General features: G+C 33.3%; 1 protein-coding gene across 2 annotated transcripts in view; it reads left to right on the top strand.

The window, feature by feature from the left end:
- LOC134721349 (ranBP-type and C3HC4-type zinc finger-containing protein 1-like) overlaps positions 1–16,559 on the top strand; it is a 244,662-nt gene extending 228,103 nt beyond the window's left edge. Inside the window, exons 10-12 of one of the 2 annotated variants that reach the window (XM_063584289.1) lie at positions 2,283–2,561; positions 8,026–8,169; positions 16,368–16,559. In XM_063584289.1, coding sequence (XP_063440359.1) covers positions 2,283–2,561; positions 8,026–8,169; positions 16,368–16,448 — 504 coding nt within the window. In that variant the 3' untranslated portion in view covers positions 16,449–16,559. Of the gene's footprint in view, positions 1–2,282; positions 2,562–8,025; positions 8,194–16,367 lie in introns of both variants that reach the window. The other variant, XM_063584290.1, reaches the window with a different exon arrangement.

Raw genomic sequence — 16,559 nt, 5'->3', positions numbered from 1 at the left:
CCTCATTGGAGACAGTACAACGTTATCTGGATAGTTCATTCAGCTTAGTTTCTTCAACTACTTTCCCATAAATGAATGAAAGTTACCAAAAGTTTTATTTACTAGCCTACAAATTTACTTTGAGAAAATCAGAGGTATAAATGGGCCAAAAAAATACTTTATAAGGTCCATTAGCGCTATTTATCACCCTAACGTAATCTGTTGTGTCATATCAAGCTGTTTGTAAGCAGATGAGATAAATATTTGATCAGTTAATGGTCTATACTTCATTCTATCATGATGCGGCTTGCTTGAAATTTTTGAAGAAAATTTCCTCGAATCGCTGTTGATGTCCTATTATGTTGATGTACATTAAACTAGATTTTTCTTAAACTATAGAACTGACTATGACAGGAATGCTTGTAATAACCAGTATTACACATGAAAAAAGTCACATACAGTTTATCCAACAAATAAATCTTCTTTATGTGTAACACCATCAAATCATAGTACGTCACATCCGGTTGTATGCCCTTGAATTTGACAGATGTAAGTATTTAATCATTTAATCATACATATCATTGCAGTAAAACCCTTCCGGGTCATTAACATATAGCTTTGGTATTTCAAAGCACCATTATTTATTATACAAGAATTGAATAATAAATGTCTTTGTCAACAGTTAGTGTAAAAATTCATTTCAAAATTAGTAATTACTGGTAATAACTAGACAGTTTCAGGAATTGCGTGTAATTCCTAATTTCACCTACTTACTCTAACATATATGTGTTGCATGAGAAGGTGAAACGTCTTGTATTTTCTGTGTCATTAATTGAGCAGGGCCGTAAATTGCCTCCCCTGGCAAAAAAAATTTGGACCCTAAAAATATTGAATACAGTTGTCTGCTCCATGGTCGGGTTGTTGTCTCTTTGACACATTCCCCATTTTCATTCTCAATTTTATAATTCAGAGTAAGATTAGGTGTAAAGTAATATTTGTTTACGCTTTATACTGCTTTATGACTGCACAAGCCATTTTTACTAAGTTTGAGTGAAACATTTTGCGAACTTAAAATAAAAGACTCCCTGACATTGCCAACTTGAGCATTTTTTGTGGTTTATCCTGCTTTTTTTTTGTGGTTTATCCTGCTTTTTTTGTCTGTTCAGATCGAGCTATTTTAACTTCGCTTCACAGACACAATTTACAAACCTTAAACTGAAAATTCACGTGTAATTTATTACTCATAATTTTGATCATAAAATTCAAATTAATATAAAGTTACACTGTTTGTTTAAACTGAAAGTATTATTTGGTTAAGGCGATTTTTCTGTGACCGGATGAATCCCATCTCATGAGCACTTCTATACCTTCAATATTGCCATTATTGTCACTTCTATGTACATGTATGTGTAGCATAGCAAGACCACACAATATGTTTTCCGTCATTGTTGACCTATTCCATGTTTTGAGGCGCCGTAGCGCAGAAAACGATCTTTCACAACTGCAAGACCCAACTGACAAGGCTAACAGATTAATCACCTTGTTGGTCAAATTAATATCCGGTGCTATTAAAATAATGCATGATTTTAACCATTTTTTTTATTTTCTGGGGTTTTTTTTTCGTATTTTTTTTTGGGGGGGGGTCAGCCCGCAATAGGAGGCAACTGCCTACATGCCTCCATGTAATTTACGGCCCTGTTATTGTCGACATATTTTATTCAACCAGTTGATACTATATATTCCAGAGATTGCATTTACAAATATAATTTAATTAAAAGAGAAATGCTGCTTATAAAGAAAGTTATTAGGCAAAGGTTTCCAAGTGGCGCATCCCTTCGACAATTTTACGGACGCTTTCATGAGGTAGTTGACCGTTACGGAATATCGGTTCCACATATGACGACGGATATGTTCCGATTGTTCTGACCACAACCCCGAACTCTTTTCCTCGTATACGTATGTGACATAACCGAAGAAGACTTTTAGTACATATATGAGCAAAACAACGCGAAAAACACAATCAATCAATCCAAAAACCGGACTTTACATATTATCATTCGTTGCATAGTCCGGCATTCTCATAACTATGAAAGAAAACCGAACTCATACCTGTCGTCAATTTTCCTAACTCTGTATGATATTTATTATTCCGAAGTGATACAGAAAGTGTCGATGCAGATACCCAATAGTCATGATAAAATGATACTTACAGTTTGATAATTGGAATGATTTGACCCCTTTGACTTTCAATAGTTTGTTAGTATAAGTTGTTTAACCTTAAGTCTATAATATATATTTTTTAGTTAGTTCCTGTCGATGTATATGAAAGATATTTGCAAAAGAGTTTATCAACAGCAGAGAGCCAGGAGATAAATAGCTTCCATTGTAAAACTCCTGACTGTCGAGGATGGTGTATTTATGAAGATCATGTTAACTTCTTTAACTGTCCTATATGCAAGAAAGAGAACTGTTTGACATGTAAAGCCATACACGAAGGAGTGAATTGTAAAATGTATCAAGATGATTTACAGTCACCTGCAAATAACAATGCAGCTGCTAAAAGAACTAAAGAGATGTTATACGTATGTTTACTTACTTTACTTGTTGATGCATTGTTTTAAAGGCTAGCATAGCAAGCTCACTTGTGGAACAACATTTAAATAATTACCATAAAGACATATACAATTAAAATATATATATTAATTTCCGAATAAACCAATCATAAATTTTAATTATTGGAAAATGACGCAGTTAGTACAAGTTTTCTTCAATCGTTAACCAGACTTCTAAGCTGCTTTCCGAATTCGGTTCCGTATTTTACAAACAAATGTACTATGCAGAATTTCATTCTTAAATTGTCCATGTTTTAAACCGGATTTTCATAGGAAATATCGGTTACTGATTTGGGGAAGTACGGGGGCGGGCGGACGGGTGTGCAGCTGCCAAACAGGTTTCCATAATAACATGAAAACTCTTTGAACATTTTTTTCAAATTTAAATATGTTGTTGCTTGTGACTAATTGAAGGTCAATTTTAATTTTCAATATTTTAGCTTTTCTCCTTATTGAGTTATCGCCCTTTATAATACAGTATTCAAAAGTGGTAATATTATGTGAATGAGTTATTTCTCTTTGAACAGAAAAGGTTATTATAAAGTTTGATTACACTTACATGACTAATTTTCACCTGTTTATATAGAACAGAGCATCTTGTTAATATCTGATTGACAGATAAATGTATTACACAAATTTCTGTTTTTTAAGTGCTGATGATTGTAAGCTGTATAGGACTGTATAAATTTTGCTGTTCAATTATTAGACATTTTAATGATTACAGATAAGTTTTATAGATTTATAAAAGACATTGCATAAATGATTATTGGTACATTGTTTTATTTGGTAGGTTTGTTTGTATTTCGTTTAAAATGATTTTAAGCCCAGTTTACAAGTTGGTCCAAATGGGGGTCTTTAAAATGCTGAATATAATCCTGTATTTATTTTAATTTACCACTTGAGGTAGGTAGTTTGACTTCCGAATCCAACTATTAGATTAAAATTTGTGATGACGCAAATGTGTATTCTTATCCAGAGTATCAGTGCGTATGCTTTCTATTTCTTGCCCCAAGATACCAAGTTCATGCATAAATATTACTGTCACTCGCGAATGCGAATTTTCGCTTTTACTATCTAAATTCAGGACACAGCAATAAGAGTTTGACATGTGACTTTCAAGCACTGTCTTCATTGCTTACGGTATTCTGATCTCTAGCTGTTTCTCTTTTATTTATTTTTTCAGTCACTTAACTTTTATAAACTTCGATTTTTTCGTACTTCTTTTTACCTTTTTTGTCGAGCCTGCAACTTTTGTTGCAGAAAGCTCGACATAGGGATAGTGATCCGGCGGCGGCGGCGGTGTTAGCTCACTTCTTAAAAGCTTTATATTTTAGAAGGTAGAAGACCTGGATGCTTCATACTTTGTATATAGATGCCTCATGTTACGAACTTTCCGTCAGTCACATGTCCAGTGTCCTTGATCTCATTTTCATGGTTCAGTGACTACTTGAAAAAAAAGTTAAGATTTTTTGTAATGTTAAATTCTCTCTTATTATAAGTAATTGGATAACTATATTTGGTATGTGCGTACCTTGCAAGGTCCTCATGCCTGTCAGACAGTTTTCACTTGACCTCGACCTCATTTCATGGATCAGTGAACAAGGTTAAGTTTTTGTGGTCAAGTCCATATCTCAGATACTATAAGCAATAGGTCTAGTATATTCAGTGTATGGAAGGACTGTAAGGTGTACATGTCCAACCGGCAGGTGTCATCTGACCTTGACCTCATTTTCATAGTTCAATAGTTATAGTTAAGTTTTTGTGTTTTGGTCTGTTACTCTTATACTATATGCAATAGGTCTACTATATTTGGTGTATGGAATGATTGTAAGGTGTACATGTCTAGCTGACAGGTGTCATCTTACCTTGACCTCATATTTATGGTTCAGTGGTTATAGTTAAGTTTTGGTCTGTTTTCTTATACTATATGCAATTGGTCTACTATAATTGGTGTATGGAATGATTGTTAGGTGTACATGTCCAACCGGCAGGTGTCATCTGACCTTGACCTCATTTTCATGGTTCAGTGGTTATAGTTAAGTTTTTGTGTTTTGGTCTGTTTCTCTTATACTATATGCAATAGGTCTACTATATTTGGTGTATGGAATGATTGTAAGGTGTACATGTCTCGCTGACAGGTGTCATCTGACCTTGACCTCATTTGTTATGGTTCAGTGGTCAAAGTTAAGTTTTTTAGTTTTGATCTATTTTTCTAATACTTTATGCATTAGGTCAACCATATTTGGTGTATGGATATATTTTATGATCTTTATGTCAGTTACGCTGGTTTTATTTGACTTTGACCTCATTTTCACGGTCCATTGCTTAGTTTTAAGTGTTTGTGTGTTTTGGTCTGTTTTTCTTTATTTATAAGCAATAAGTCAACTATATTTGTTGTATTGAAGAATTGTTAGCTGTACATGTTTGCCTGGCATGGTTCATCTGACCTTGACCTCATTTTCATGGTTCATTGATCAATGTTTCCTTTTCTTGGTTAATGTTGAGTTTATGTGACAGTTGTAATAAAGCTTTATATTTAGGTCTATCAAGATAGTATCAAGGATTAGTAAAGAAGGCGAGACATTTCAGTGTGTGCACTCTTGTTACTATTTTTATTCGAGCGTCACTGACATATGACGCTGGTGTGTTACTCTAAGAAAAATATACGAACCTTTCGTATAAGTTGCATGCCACAGGGTTTCAGTTCACATGGACAATTAACTTTTTATCTATACAACATCTACACCATCGCAATTAGGATTTTTAATGCAAACATATTTTATAAAAGAAATCGTTATATATATAGCTACATGTACAAGGGTGAACATAAAATTTAATACGAAATATACAAAAGATTCAATAATTGGGATTAGGAAACAAGAGCAGTGCTCTTATATAAATCCGTCTCCTAAATTCGAAAATAAAATTAAAAGCTATGAATTCATGCTGAATAGCAAAAGAATAAATGTGTAACAAAACACATTCAATGATTACATTACAAAAGGAAAATTCATAAGAAAAAAATATGTAGCAAAGGAAGGGGACGAAAGGTGTTTTTAGAACAATGAGAGTGTTACTAAAGAATGTAATAATATTTTTGTATAGGGGAGGAGGGATTGATTTGAATTGTTTGATTGTAGATGTGAATCGATTGCTACTTATAATAAAGTTTTGAAAATCAGTATGTTTTGTTCTACTGTGAGTCTATCGGAGCCATTTGTGGAAATTTTGATTGGATCTTCTTCTTCTTCTTCTTCTTCTTCTTCTTCTTCTTCTTCTTCTTCTTCTTCTTCTTCTTCTTCTTCTTCTTCTTCTTCTTCTTCTTCTTCTTCTTCTTCTTCTTCTTCTTCTTCTTCTTCTTCTTCTTCTTCTTCTTCTTCTTCTTCTTCTTCTTCTTCTTCTTCTTCTTCTTCTTCTTCTTCTTCTTCTTCTTCTTCTTCTTCTTCTTCTTCTTCTTCTTCTTCTTCTTCTTCTTCTTCTTCTTCTTCTTCTTCTTCTTCTTCTTCTTCTTCTTCTTCTTCTTCTTCTTCTTCTTCTTCTTCTTCTTCTTCTTCTTCTTCTTCTTCTTCTTCTTCTTCTTCTTCTTCTTCTTCTTCTTCTTCTTCTTCTTCTTCTTCTTCTTCTATGACAAAGACCTATCATTAACAATAACATATATACATTATGTACAGTGGCTTTGTAGTTTAAAAAGTTGTTGTGGATCCTTCAAATGTTAGAGTGGATATGCCACTTTTGAAGGATTCCAGGGTGTCAGACATACGTATTGCTTCAGGTAGTGAGTTCCAGTTCGAAATAGTGCGAGGATAAAATGAAAATTTATAGAAATCTTTATTTGTTGATATTTGCCTAAATTTATGTTCCCCCCTAGTACGTCTATTAGATATTGCTAAATTGTCCTTAGGAACTTCAACTAACCCCCAATTTATTTTATATAGCATAGTTAATCTATCTTTTTTCCTTCTTATTTCTAAATTTTCCCATTCCAATGATTAAATTAAATTTGAAAATGCTCCAGGTGATCTGTCTTTATAATCATTGAAGACAAACCTGGCTGCCTTACACTGTACCTGCTCAACCTGCGTGATGTGTTGCTTTTTGTACGGATCCCAGATAGGGGAAGAGTATTCGACGACTGGACGGACAAGTGATGTGTACGTTAGATTTTTAACCTTACGTGTGCAGTTTTTTAAGTTCCTACGAAGAAATCTAAGGTTTTGTTTGCCTTACAGGTAATTACAGGTAATTGTTTATATGTGTTCCCCATTCAAGATCATGGCTTATAGTTACGCCTAAATATTTTGGCCACGAGCATCACTGAAGAAACATGTATTGTCGAAATGCGCATCTGGTGCAAGAAAATTGGTACCGTTAATTTTTTTACTGTTTTCAATCTAGTGAGAAACTCCCGCACCCGGGGGAGTACTTCAGCAGCCCCTAAACAATTATATTACCAGTTATGTTATAATGGACGTCATACTAAATTTAACAATACACCTTATCGCTATTTGTCCGCCATTACTGGACATCACACAGGGTCCCGTAAAATTTTGACGTCATAATTCAAAATATCTGACGCCACAATGGAAAAGTGATTGTTGTATGACGCCAATAGTTCAAGCGGAACAGATTCTCGGGTCAAGCGGAAATAGCGATAAGGTGTATTAAACGAGTCTTACCTTGGTAAAAGGCGAAGTTTAATTGTAATTTTATGAGTTGTGTAAACACTGTATGGATTAAATGAGATTGTGCTGCTCATGTGTGAAACTCAAGTCTTCAAAGTTCATAATGGATCATAATGATAAAACTGAATACTAAGGATAAGAATTATATATTGTCTTACCTTATGATTAATTCTCCAACACATTAAAGCTGAAAGAATTTCATCTTTTTCAATCTTTATATTATAAAATTTCGCAAATGTGCTTGCATCTGACCATCCTGCTTTTTGTAAAATACGAGAAATAGGTACTGCATTCATCTTTAGCTTTAGAAACTGATGCAGATCTAACGCTGTGAACTTTGAAAATTGTTGTGTCAATGTTAGCTTTTGCAATTACTTTTTTTTTATCCATCTAGAAATTGTATCTCTTGAAACAGGCTGATGTGGTTTCACGTGATAAACTTTAGAGTAACGGTTTATGTTTCCCTCTAAACAATTTGGTACGAAACACATATTCTTTATACACAGTATATACACAAATTCTCATATCGCTTATCCAAAACCAGTAACGTCGTCACTACATGTAGTTATTTATCTTAATTGTCAACTTATGGAGACACATAATAATCAGAATGTTTTATAAAATTTAAGTTTAATAACAATTTTTCTAGAATATGGGTGTCTTTTATCGGTGGGGTGTTGTGTGATTGGCGTTTACCTCATTTTCTCCTTTTATTCGTAAATGTTTATGAAAAGGTTAAATATTCATTTCAGGACATGGTTAATAAAGGGGATGCAATGCATTGCCCTCAGTGCAAAGTTATATTACAGAAAAAAGATGGGTGTGATTGGATAAAATGTTCAATATGCAAAACCGAAATATGTTGGGTGACGAAAGGACCAAGATGGGGACCCGATGTAAGTTTATATTTGACAAGTTAAGTGAGTAACTTATTACTTAATTTACTAGCACTGGGTCGATACCGCTGCTGGTGGTTCACCTTTCTCTAACATTTGATATTTATGTATATTGGTAAATATTTTTTTTAATGAAATTAACATGTTCACGTAGCGAATATTAGCGAATATGATGTAGCACAAATTCACTTTTGAATATTATGACGGATTTAAAAAAAAAATGAGTCAAAATTTGAAACAAATTAACAAAGAGCACTTAAATACAAGTCGTTGAATATAAACGACGAAACTTGTGTATATTGGTAAACAAATTGTCATTATAAAGTACCGATAAATTAACACGCAACGATCTTGAAACTATGCACAGAAAAATACTGTAAATCGTTGACACATTAATAGAAAAAGGTAAAATCTTTGAATTCAGCACAAGTGAAATCGTTTCTATACGACGGCAAAAAACTTTTGCGTCCGTATATTGGTATCGTCGTCGTCTGTAGTCGTCGTCGTCGTCAGCGTCGTCCGAAGACACTTAGTGTCCGGACAATAACTTTAGTATAAATGAATGGATCTCTATGAAATTCAAACACAAGGTTTGAAACCAAAAAAGTAAGCTTGGGATATGGTTCCAACAGTTTAGGAACATGGGACAAAAAGGGGAAAAAATAAGTATTTTTCTAGTTTCCAAACAATAACTTGTGTATGGATCTTTCTGAAATTGTACCAGAAGGTCTATTCCAAAAAGGTAAGGTTGGGATTGATTTTGGAACTGTTTAGGAATAAGGTGCCAAAAAGGGACCAACACAATACTTTTCTAATACTTTGTATAAATTGCTTATTTCTTGACCAATTTCAATGGGGTTTCATTCTTGAATTCTTGGGATTCTTTGATATGCTGAAACTAACCGTGTATTAAGTTTTTGGAATTTGGTCTCAGTTTTTAAATTGGTTCACATGAGGTCCAAAATTAAACTTTGTTTGATTTCATCGAAAATTGAATTATTAAGGATCTTTGATTCCTTATATTAGCAGAATCTAACCGTTAATTTAGATTTTTAATTTTGGGTCCCGTTTTCAAATTGGTCTACATTATGGTCCAAAGTGTCCAAAATGAAACTTAGTTTGATTTTAATAATCAAGAAGCTGAATAGCTCTGAGGGGAAATTATTTTTTTTATTTTTTTGGGGTATCTTTTGATAGTCTTCAAATAAACTAAGAATGAAAAAAAGAGCAGCTAGAACATGTAAAAAGGTTGACAATATTGAAATCAATTGTTGTTTAATGTAATTTCGTTTCCTTAGTTTATGATTCAATTAGGACCATGGAAGAGATTTGCATCTTCCAAATCTAAATCTAAACATTCGATTAAAGTTGATAGTAATTTATCTAAAATTCAACTGAATTATGTCATTTAAAAACAACTACAATATTTTTTAAAATCTTAATTGTGTACCACTGAACTGCAGGCTAGGGCCATTTTCCATTTTTGGTGACAGTACTCTAAGATTTTATTTTTTTTCTTAAGAAAGTTACCTATCCAGAAATCAACGCCACTTTGCTTAATTGAATATTATACTAAAGAAATCGGATACTGGTCACGGAAATTATATTAAAATGATAGGGAATTTTGAAAAAAGTAATGTAAGTGATAGACAGGTTGCCGGGGCAGAAAATAAGTATACACAACAATATACACAATTTAAACGAAACATAATGACTGTTGTTTCATAAATCAAGGTTCCTGAGCTATTTTAAAAATCGAAGCGAGAGGCTTTTAACATTGCAGTGTAAAATACAGGCTAAAACGGCTGACTTCGTGTTGAAAATTTGCTTGAAAGGTCATTAGAAAAACAGGTTACCGGGATGAAATTTGAAACTTCAATGTCCAAAGAAAAGGCAAGTCCAAACCTTGTATGTGTAGTCGTTGAACTTTAGCTTCCAACGTAAAGTTAAAATGCCCCTATTTCAAGAAGAATAAACTCACGAAAACATGATAAATTCACTAAATTCGCGTTCATTGTTTTGATTTTGACCGCCTGACAACGTTAGGGAAAACAGTAGTATTACATTTTCCTAGCATTAGGTTGGCCTTTTGTGTACCCAAGACAGGGGAAGGAAGTCAACTTAGGAGCGCTGTGATTGGATGTCAGGGTACAATATATTTTTTTATTTATCTATGAATAACTGCAGTGTGTAAATTTACATTATAAAGTTTAAAACCTATTGAAATATTTTCTAGAGAATTATTTAAAAAGGCTTCCAAAATTTCATAAACTTGGTGCAAAATGACGGTGGGCATAGATAACATAAACCAGCTCCGTTGGAAATTGGTCATGATACTATTTGACTTCAATTTTTAGAATACAGAAATAAAGTACTAACACCACACATAACTGTCTTAACCAGGTTTTTATTATAGAAACTGGTAAATTTTAAAAAATGTTAGTATTGTCGCCTATGGCAGAATAAATAGTACCGTTTTCCCTTTACGGAAATTTCAAAGTGATTGTAAATAAGGACTCTGTGACGGGCAACTTATAATATCCGTATTTTAAAGATTTTAGTGATATTTAGCCAGACCAGTTCAAACTATTATCACGTGGTACAATTCTCATTTACTTATTATGAATATTAATTAGCAAAATCCGAGGCTACTAATTTCTGGCTATGAGGCCTGAAAAATCTATATTCCATTGATAAAGTTTCCAGTTACAACTCTCATCACAGGGATACACGTATTAATAAAAAAAAAACAATATGATCCTATATTTTGAAATATTTGTAAATTTCATGAATAAATAGGTTGAAACTACAAAATGCAATATTTTAAATTTAATGTTTTTTTACCATTACAAATTACAATGATTATGTTGGTACACAAAATTTAGTTTTAATAAAAGACTACCAATCATATACTAAATGTCAAATTTTAAGTGTTCAGATACATTAACTTTCATTTTAGTGGATAATTACTCATCAATTGAGGTGCTCCTGAATTGGAGGAAGATTCTGAAAACAGAATTTTACAGAAAAAAATAATAAAATCGTTTCTTTCCCCAATCTCATGTATCCCCACGGTCTTTGTTTACGTTGAAAGTTGCTGACCTACAAATTAAAGTATTGCATGTTTGAATCATCAACAGCAAATACAATTATACCAATTTTTAATTAGTGCACGAACTCTGAGAATGATTCAAATCACCAGTGAAGGATATCCCTGCTTCTGCGTAGTGTGGCATTCCCACAATGACGTCACTATTAAATATAATGAAGGTTGGATATATTTAGAATATCTCGTCATTCTGATTTTTCCAGATTGTAAAAGAAACGTAAATAGTGTAAAGGAGAGCTCACGATACGATATTTTCGCGAGAAACAGAAGGAAAATAAAAAAGTGTTTAAAGTCAATTTATTCATGTGTGTGCCTGCCTCCTTCTCATCAATCTCAGTAAGATTTGTTGGGGGGGGTGGGGTTTCAACACTATACAAGCAAAACGAATGACGTGAGGGGATGTCACTCTGGTCTACCCCATTAGGGATTGACGGCTTGAAGCCGTCTTTGCCAAAATTTGATTCCTTGGGGTTCATTGATATGCTGAATATAAACATGAATTTAGATTTTTTTATTATTTGCCCAGTTTTCAAGTTTGAACTAGCTGTCAATAACTGTGAATACTCTCATATCTGTACTTAATGTCTTTTTGTTGTTGGGATATACAAGTACCCGGCCACGTCCAATCTGTGTAGTATTTGTACCCATCTGATGAGTTAAGCCCTTATCACCTGATTTTTATGGATAGTTCTTATGTTGAACTGTTACACCACTATTCTCTGTTAAGAAGAGGGTTGTGATCCCGCTAACATGTTTAACCCCGCCACGTTCTGTATGTATGTGCCTGTCCCATGTCAGGAGCCTGTTATTCAGTGGTTGTCGTTTGTTTATGTGTTACATATTGTTTTTCATTCAATTTTTGAACAGGAATAAGGCCGTTAATTTTCTCGTTTGAATAGTTTTACAATGTCATTCGGCGTCTTTTTTTTTGCTGACTGTGGTATGGGCTTTGTTCGTTGAAGGCCATACGATGACCTATAGTTGTTAATTTCTTTGTCGTTTGGTTTCTTGTGGAGAGATGTCTCATTGGCAATCATACCACATCTTCTTTTTTATATTATATTTTAGAAGGTGGAGGACCTTGATGCTTCATACTTTGTATATAGATGCTTTTATGTTACGACGATCCCGTCTTTCCTATGTCTATGTGTTCTTGACCTCATTTTTATGGTTCAGCGACTACTTGAAAAAAAAAGTTAAGATTTTTTGAGATGTTAATTTCTCTCTTAATATGAGTAAAAGGATAATTATATTTAGTTTCTGCGTACCTTGCAAGGTTATCATGCCCATCAGACAGTTTTCATTTGACCTCAACCTCATTTGATTTCTTGGCTTTATCAATTTCTGTATACAAAGCATATTAAACATGTGTTATTCGTTGAACATTGAAATTCGTGGTTAACCTGTTCCCACGAAAATTAGTTTATGGAATGATTTTAATGTGTACATGTCCAACTGGCAGGTGTCATCTGACAGTTAACTCATTTTCATGGTTCAGTAGTCAAATAAAGTTTATGAGATATGATGGTTTTTTTTCTAATACTGTATGCAATATGTCATGTTTATTTGGTGTAAACTAAAAACTATAAGCAATAGGTCAATATGTCAATTATATTAGTTGTATGGAAGGATTGTAAGATATGAAAGTTTGTTTGTCAAGTACCATCTGACCTTGACCTCAATGTTATGCGTCATTGGTCAATGTTAAGTTTTCAAGATACTATAGGCAATATGTATTACAAAGATTGATTGTAAGGTGTACTTGTCTGTAGTGTACGGTTCATCTGTGGCGGAAGGAGTATTTTTATTACCCTTGTCCGTACGTACGTCCCGAAGTTAGTTTCCGTTCTCTCGCTTTAGTTTGCCTTAACCAAATGGTATACAACTTGTACAAAATGCTTATTGCCTAAAATAAAGATCAAGTTTGAATTTTGGTGGTGTCACTTCAAGTGTTCTAAAGTTATGCTCCTTTAAAAATGAAACAAACAAAAAATATATGGAATTATCTTCCTTTGTCCATAACTGTAGTTCAGTGAACTACAATTATGGAAAAAGGAAGATAACTTCAATTTAAAAAAATTAATTGCATCAATAACAATCAATGCTAAATACAATGCAATGTTCACTGAAAAAAATATAACAATCTTCACCAATTGGTGCTTGTAAGCACTTTGATTAATTTTCTTCAGTTTTGTCCCTATATAACCACATATGATATTTTGTTTCTGTTCTCTAACTTAAGTTTGTCTCAACTAAGTTAATGAAATATATAATGCTTATAACCACTTAACCCAGTTCAGGTTTTAATTTTGGGAGAGTCAATTTTACAGTTATTGAGTTATGTCCCTTTTTAATGTGATATGCTAGTGGGGGCATCATCTGTGTCCCTATGGACACATTCCCCATTTGTTATATATAACGTTTGAATTACCTCCCTTACACTGCTTTTAAATTATGTATAAATAATTGTTGTATTGTCTTCAGGTGATTAGCTGTCAATTAATTTTTAGAAGTTACTAATAAAAATGCTGATGAACGGATATTAATTTTAGCCATGATCATGTATGTCATTTTGACTTTTGTGATGTATTTTTGAAATGAGTAATTATAGTTGCAAGCTCCATTGGAAATTTGAAAAAAATGGAGGGGGGGGAATTTTTTTTCAGAATTTTTTTAGTGGTTTGTTTTCGGGGGGGAAGTCCATTCGAAACAGCATATTGTAATGCACAAAACTGAAAAAAGAGGGGTATTTTTGGGGGGGGGAGGGAGGGAAGCAACCATCAATACATTACGTAACCATTTCTAAGTTTTATACTACAGTTATTCTATATCTTAAACCTATTATGTGTCAAATATTTTATTAGAATCCAAATTCAGGCCTGTATCAAGCGTGAATATTGTGTCCATTTTTGCCCCAACTGTTCAGGGTTGGACCTCTGCGGTCGTATCCATCTGCGCTCGGCGCAGCAATTTATTACTTTTTGTATTGCTTTAATATTGTTTAATTTTATAGTAATTTGAAGTGATTTTATGTTTTCATAATTATATTAAAGGTAGCAATTCAAATGCACAAGTAAACTTCAACTTCAACTTATTTTGAATGTTTTGGTTTATTTCAAAATTCAACTTTTAGTCAGTTTCAATCACAGTGTGATAAATCTTTTCAATCTCATAACTATGCTTCGGGACAGTTGTAGACAAAAGGATAATCCCTTACTACGAACGTTATTTCTACACAATTATTACCTCACAGCTCTTCTACCTGGGGTTATCTGAGCCAGATCATCCCTATTAGATCATCCTTGCTTGAGTTTCTTTGTTTTGTATGCTTTCCTATGTTTTGTAACAATTTGGCGAGAATGCCTAATCCACAATTAAACTTAAGTTTCTACGGAAAAGACTAACTATCAAAATAAATGTAGGAAAAATACAATGTTTGTAATAGTTATCCCATGAGGACGCGGTGTGTCGGTTTAAAATTATCATGATAGCCGGGGGCTAGAGGGTGATCTTACACTGACACAACAAGTTCGACTCCGACTTGGATAACTATTTTGTATCCCATCTGTTCTAGATTAGTAAAAGAAATTATTAACGCTTCATAAAATCAAGTTTAGAACGCTATACAATTATATAGTATATACCTTTGTTGAGCCCCGGACACAATGCTTAAAATCATAATAAACGAGTGACTGGTGAGTAATAACGTTATTCCAATTCTTTTACCAATGCATACAAACATCATAAACGTAATCTTCTGTACACAATTTTATCATTTTTTCCCATAGATTTCGTTTAACCGTCAATTTTTTTTCAATCGGTCAGTGCTGTTGTGAAAATATGGCAGGTAATTAAAGTTCGTGTTTTGAAGCCGAAGTTTAACGATTGCCACCTGTCGTCAACAAACACAAAAAATCATGGATATTGAGCAGGTATTTAATATGTACAATCAGATAATAGTTTATTTTAAGAACATCCATGCGTATTGCGATCACCGGATTTTTCCGAGATGGGTCACACTGAGGTCACTTTGCATACGGTAAATATGTCGGGAAATTGCTTCTTCCAGGAAGCAATTAAAATAAAGTAAACATCTCCTAAAAAAAAACAAATTAAAGAATTTTCTTCAGAAAAAGTGTATGTACATAAGTTTTATAATGAAAACTATCCATTGAAAAAACCCTATGCCTTATTTTTTTTAATTTGAGATTTCTTATGACTTTAAGTATGTTAAATTAACAATGTGTTCGTATCCAGTCGTCCTGGTGTAGCGGTTTGAGTCGTGGATTGATATGCTGAAGGTCTTGTGTTCGATTCCTAGCATAGACATACGTTTTGACAGTTAGTCTTATCTATATAAATAATTCTAAGTTGTATTGTGGATTAAGCATTTTTGTCAAAATGTTACAAAACATAGCGATGATCCGGCTCACCCCTGAAATCTGGGATTCGAACTCAAGACCTTTAACATATCGACCCACGACTCAAATCCCTAATCAGGACGACTGGATACGAACTCGCTGTTAATTTAACATACTTAAAAACATTGCGTCCGGCGCTAATTAAAGGTGTATACTAAATAATGATATACATGTATAAAGTATATAATAAGGATTGTGTGGCGTCCAAAACTAGATTTAATGAAGTGTAAATGGTTTTTTTAGAACAGGTGGGATGTAAAATAGTTATCCCATTCGGACTGCATGTGTCAGTGTGAGATCATACGTTGAAACACTGCGTCCTCATTTGATAACTATTACTGAAACACCAAATCCTACAATTTAATTGGTCCAGAGCACTTTGCTATATTCTAATTGGGATTAGTATACAAATAGACTCACAATCCATAGTCCGTAAAACATCGTTAAAATTGTGTATGTGAATTGTGTTGACAGGTCATCCAATTTCTAACGTTAATTTGTCAACTGTTAAGACGAATATGTAGATCACTCGTGGTATTTATCGATCCTTAGTCTCATTTCCTTTATTTTTTCAAAGTGAAAATCGTGCAGTTTCTGTTTTGTAGTAGCCGATCTTGATTATTCATTTTATTCAACAATAGCATTAATAATTGTATATTTCCTTTTAGGGTCCAGGTGACATTTCTGGTGGATGTCGCTGTAGAGTTAATGCTAAACCTTGCCATCCAGACTGTAATAATTGTCATTAAGACTCCGTGCCTAGTATCATCTAGCAGCAGTGATGAATATTTTTATGATTAATGTATATACTATATATTTCTGTTGATTTTTATGCTGGCGTATTAAAATTTTAAACTTGT

This window comes from Mytilus trossulus, chromosome 6, assembly GCF_036588685.1.
Source record: "Mytilus trossulus isolate FHL-02 chromosome 6, PNRI_Mtr1.1.1.hap1, whole genome shotgun sequence".
Lineage (NCBI taxonomy): Eukaryota > Metazoa > Mollusca > Bivalvia > Mytilida > Mytilidae > Mytilus > Mytilus trossulus.
The sequence above is the reverse complement of the archived record's forward strand: the minus strand, read 5'-3'. Positions and strand labels throughout refer to the sequence as shown.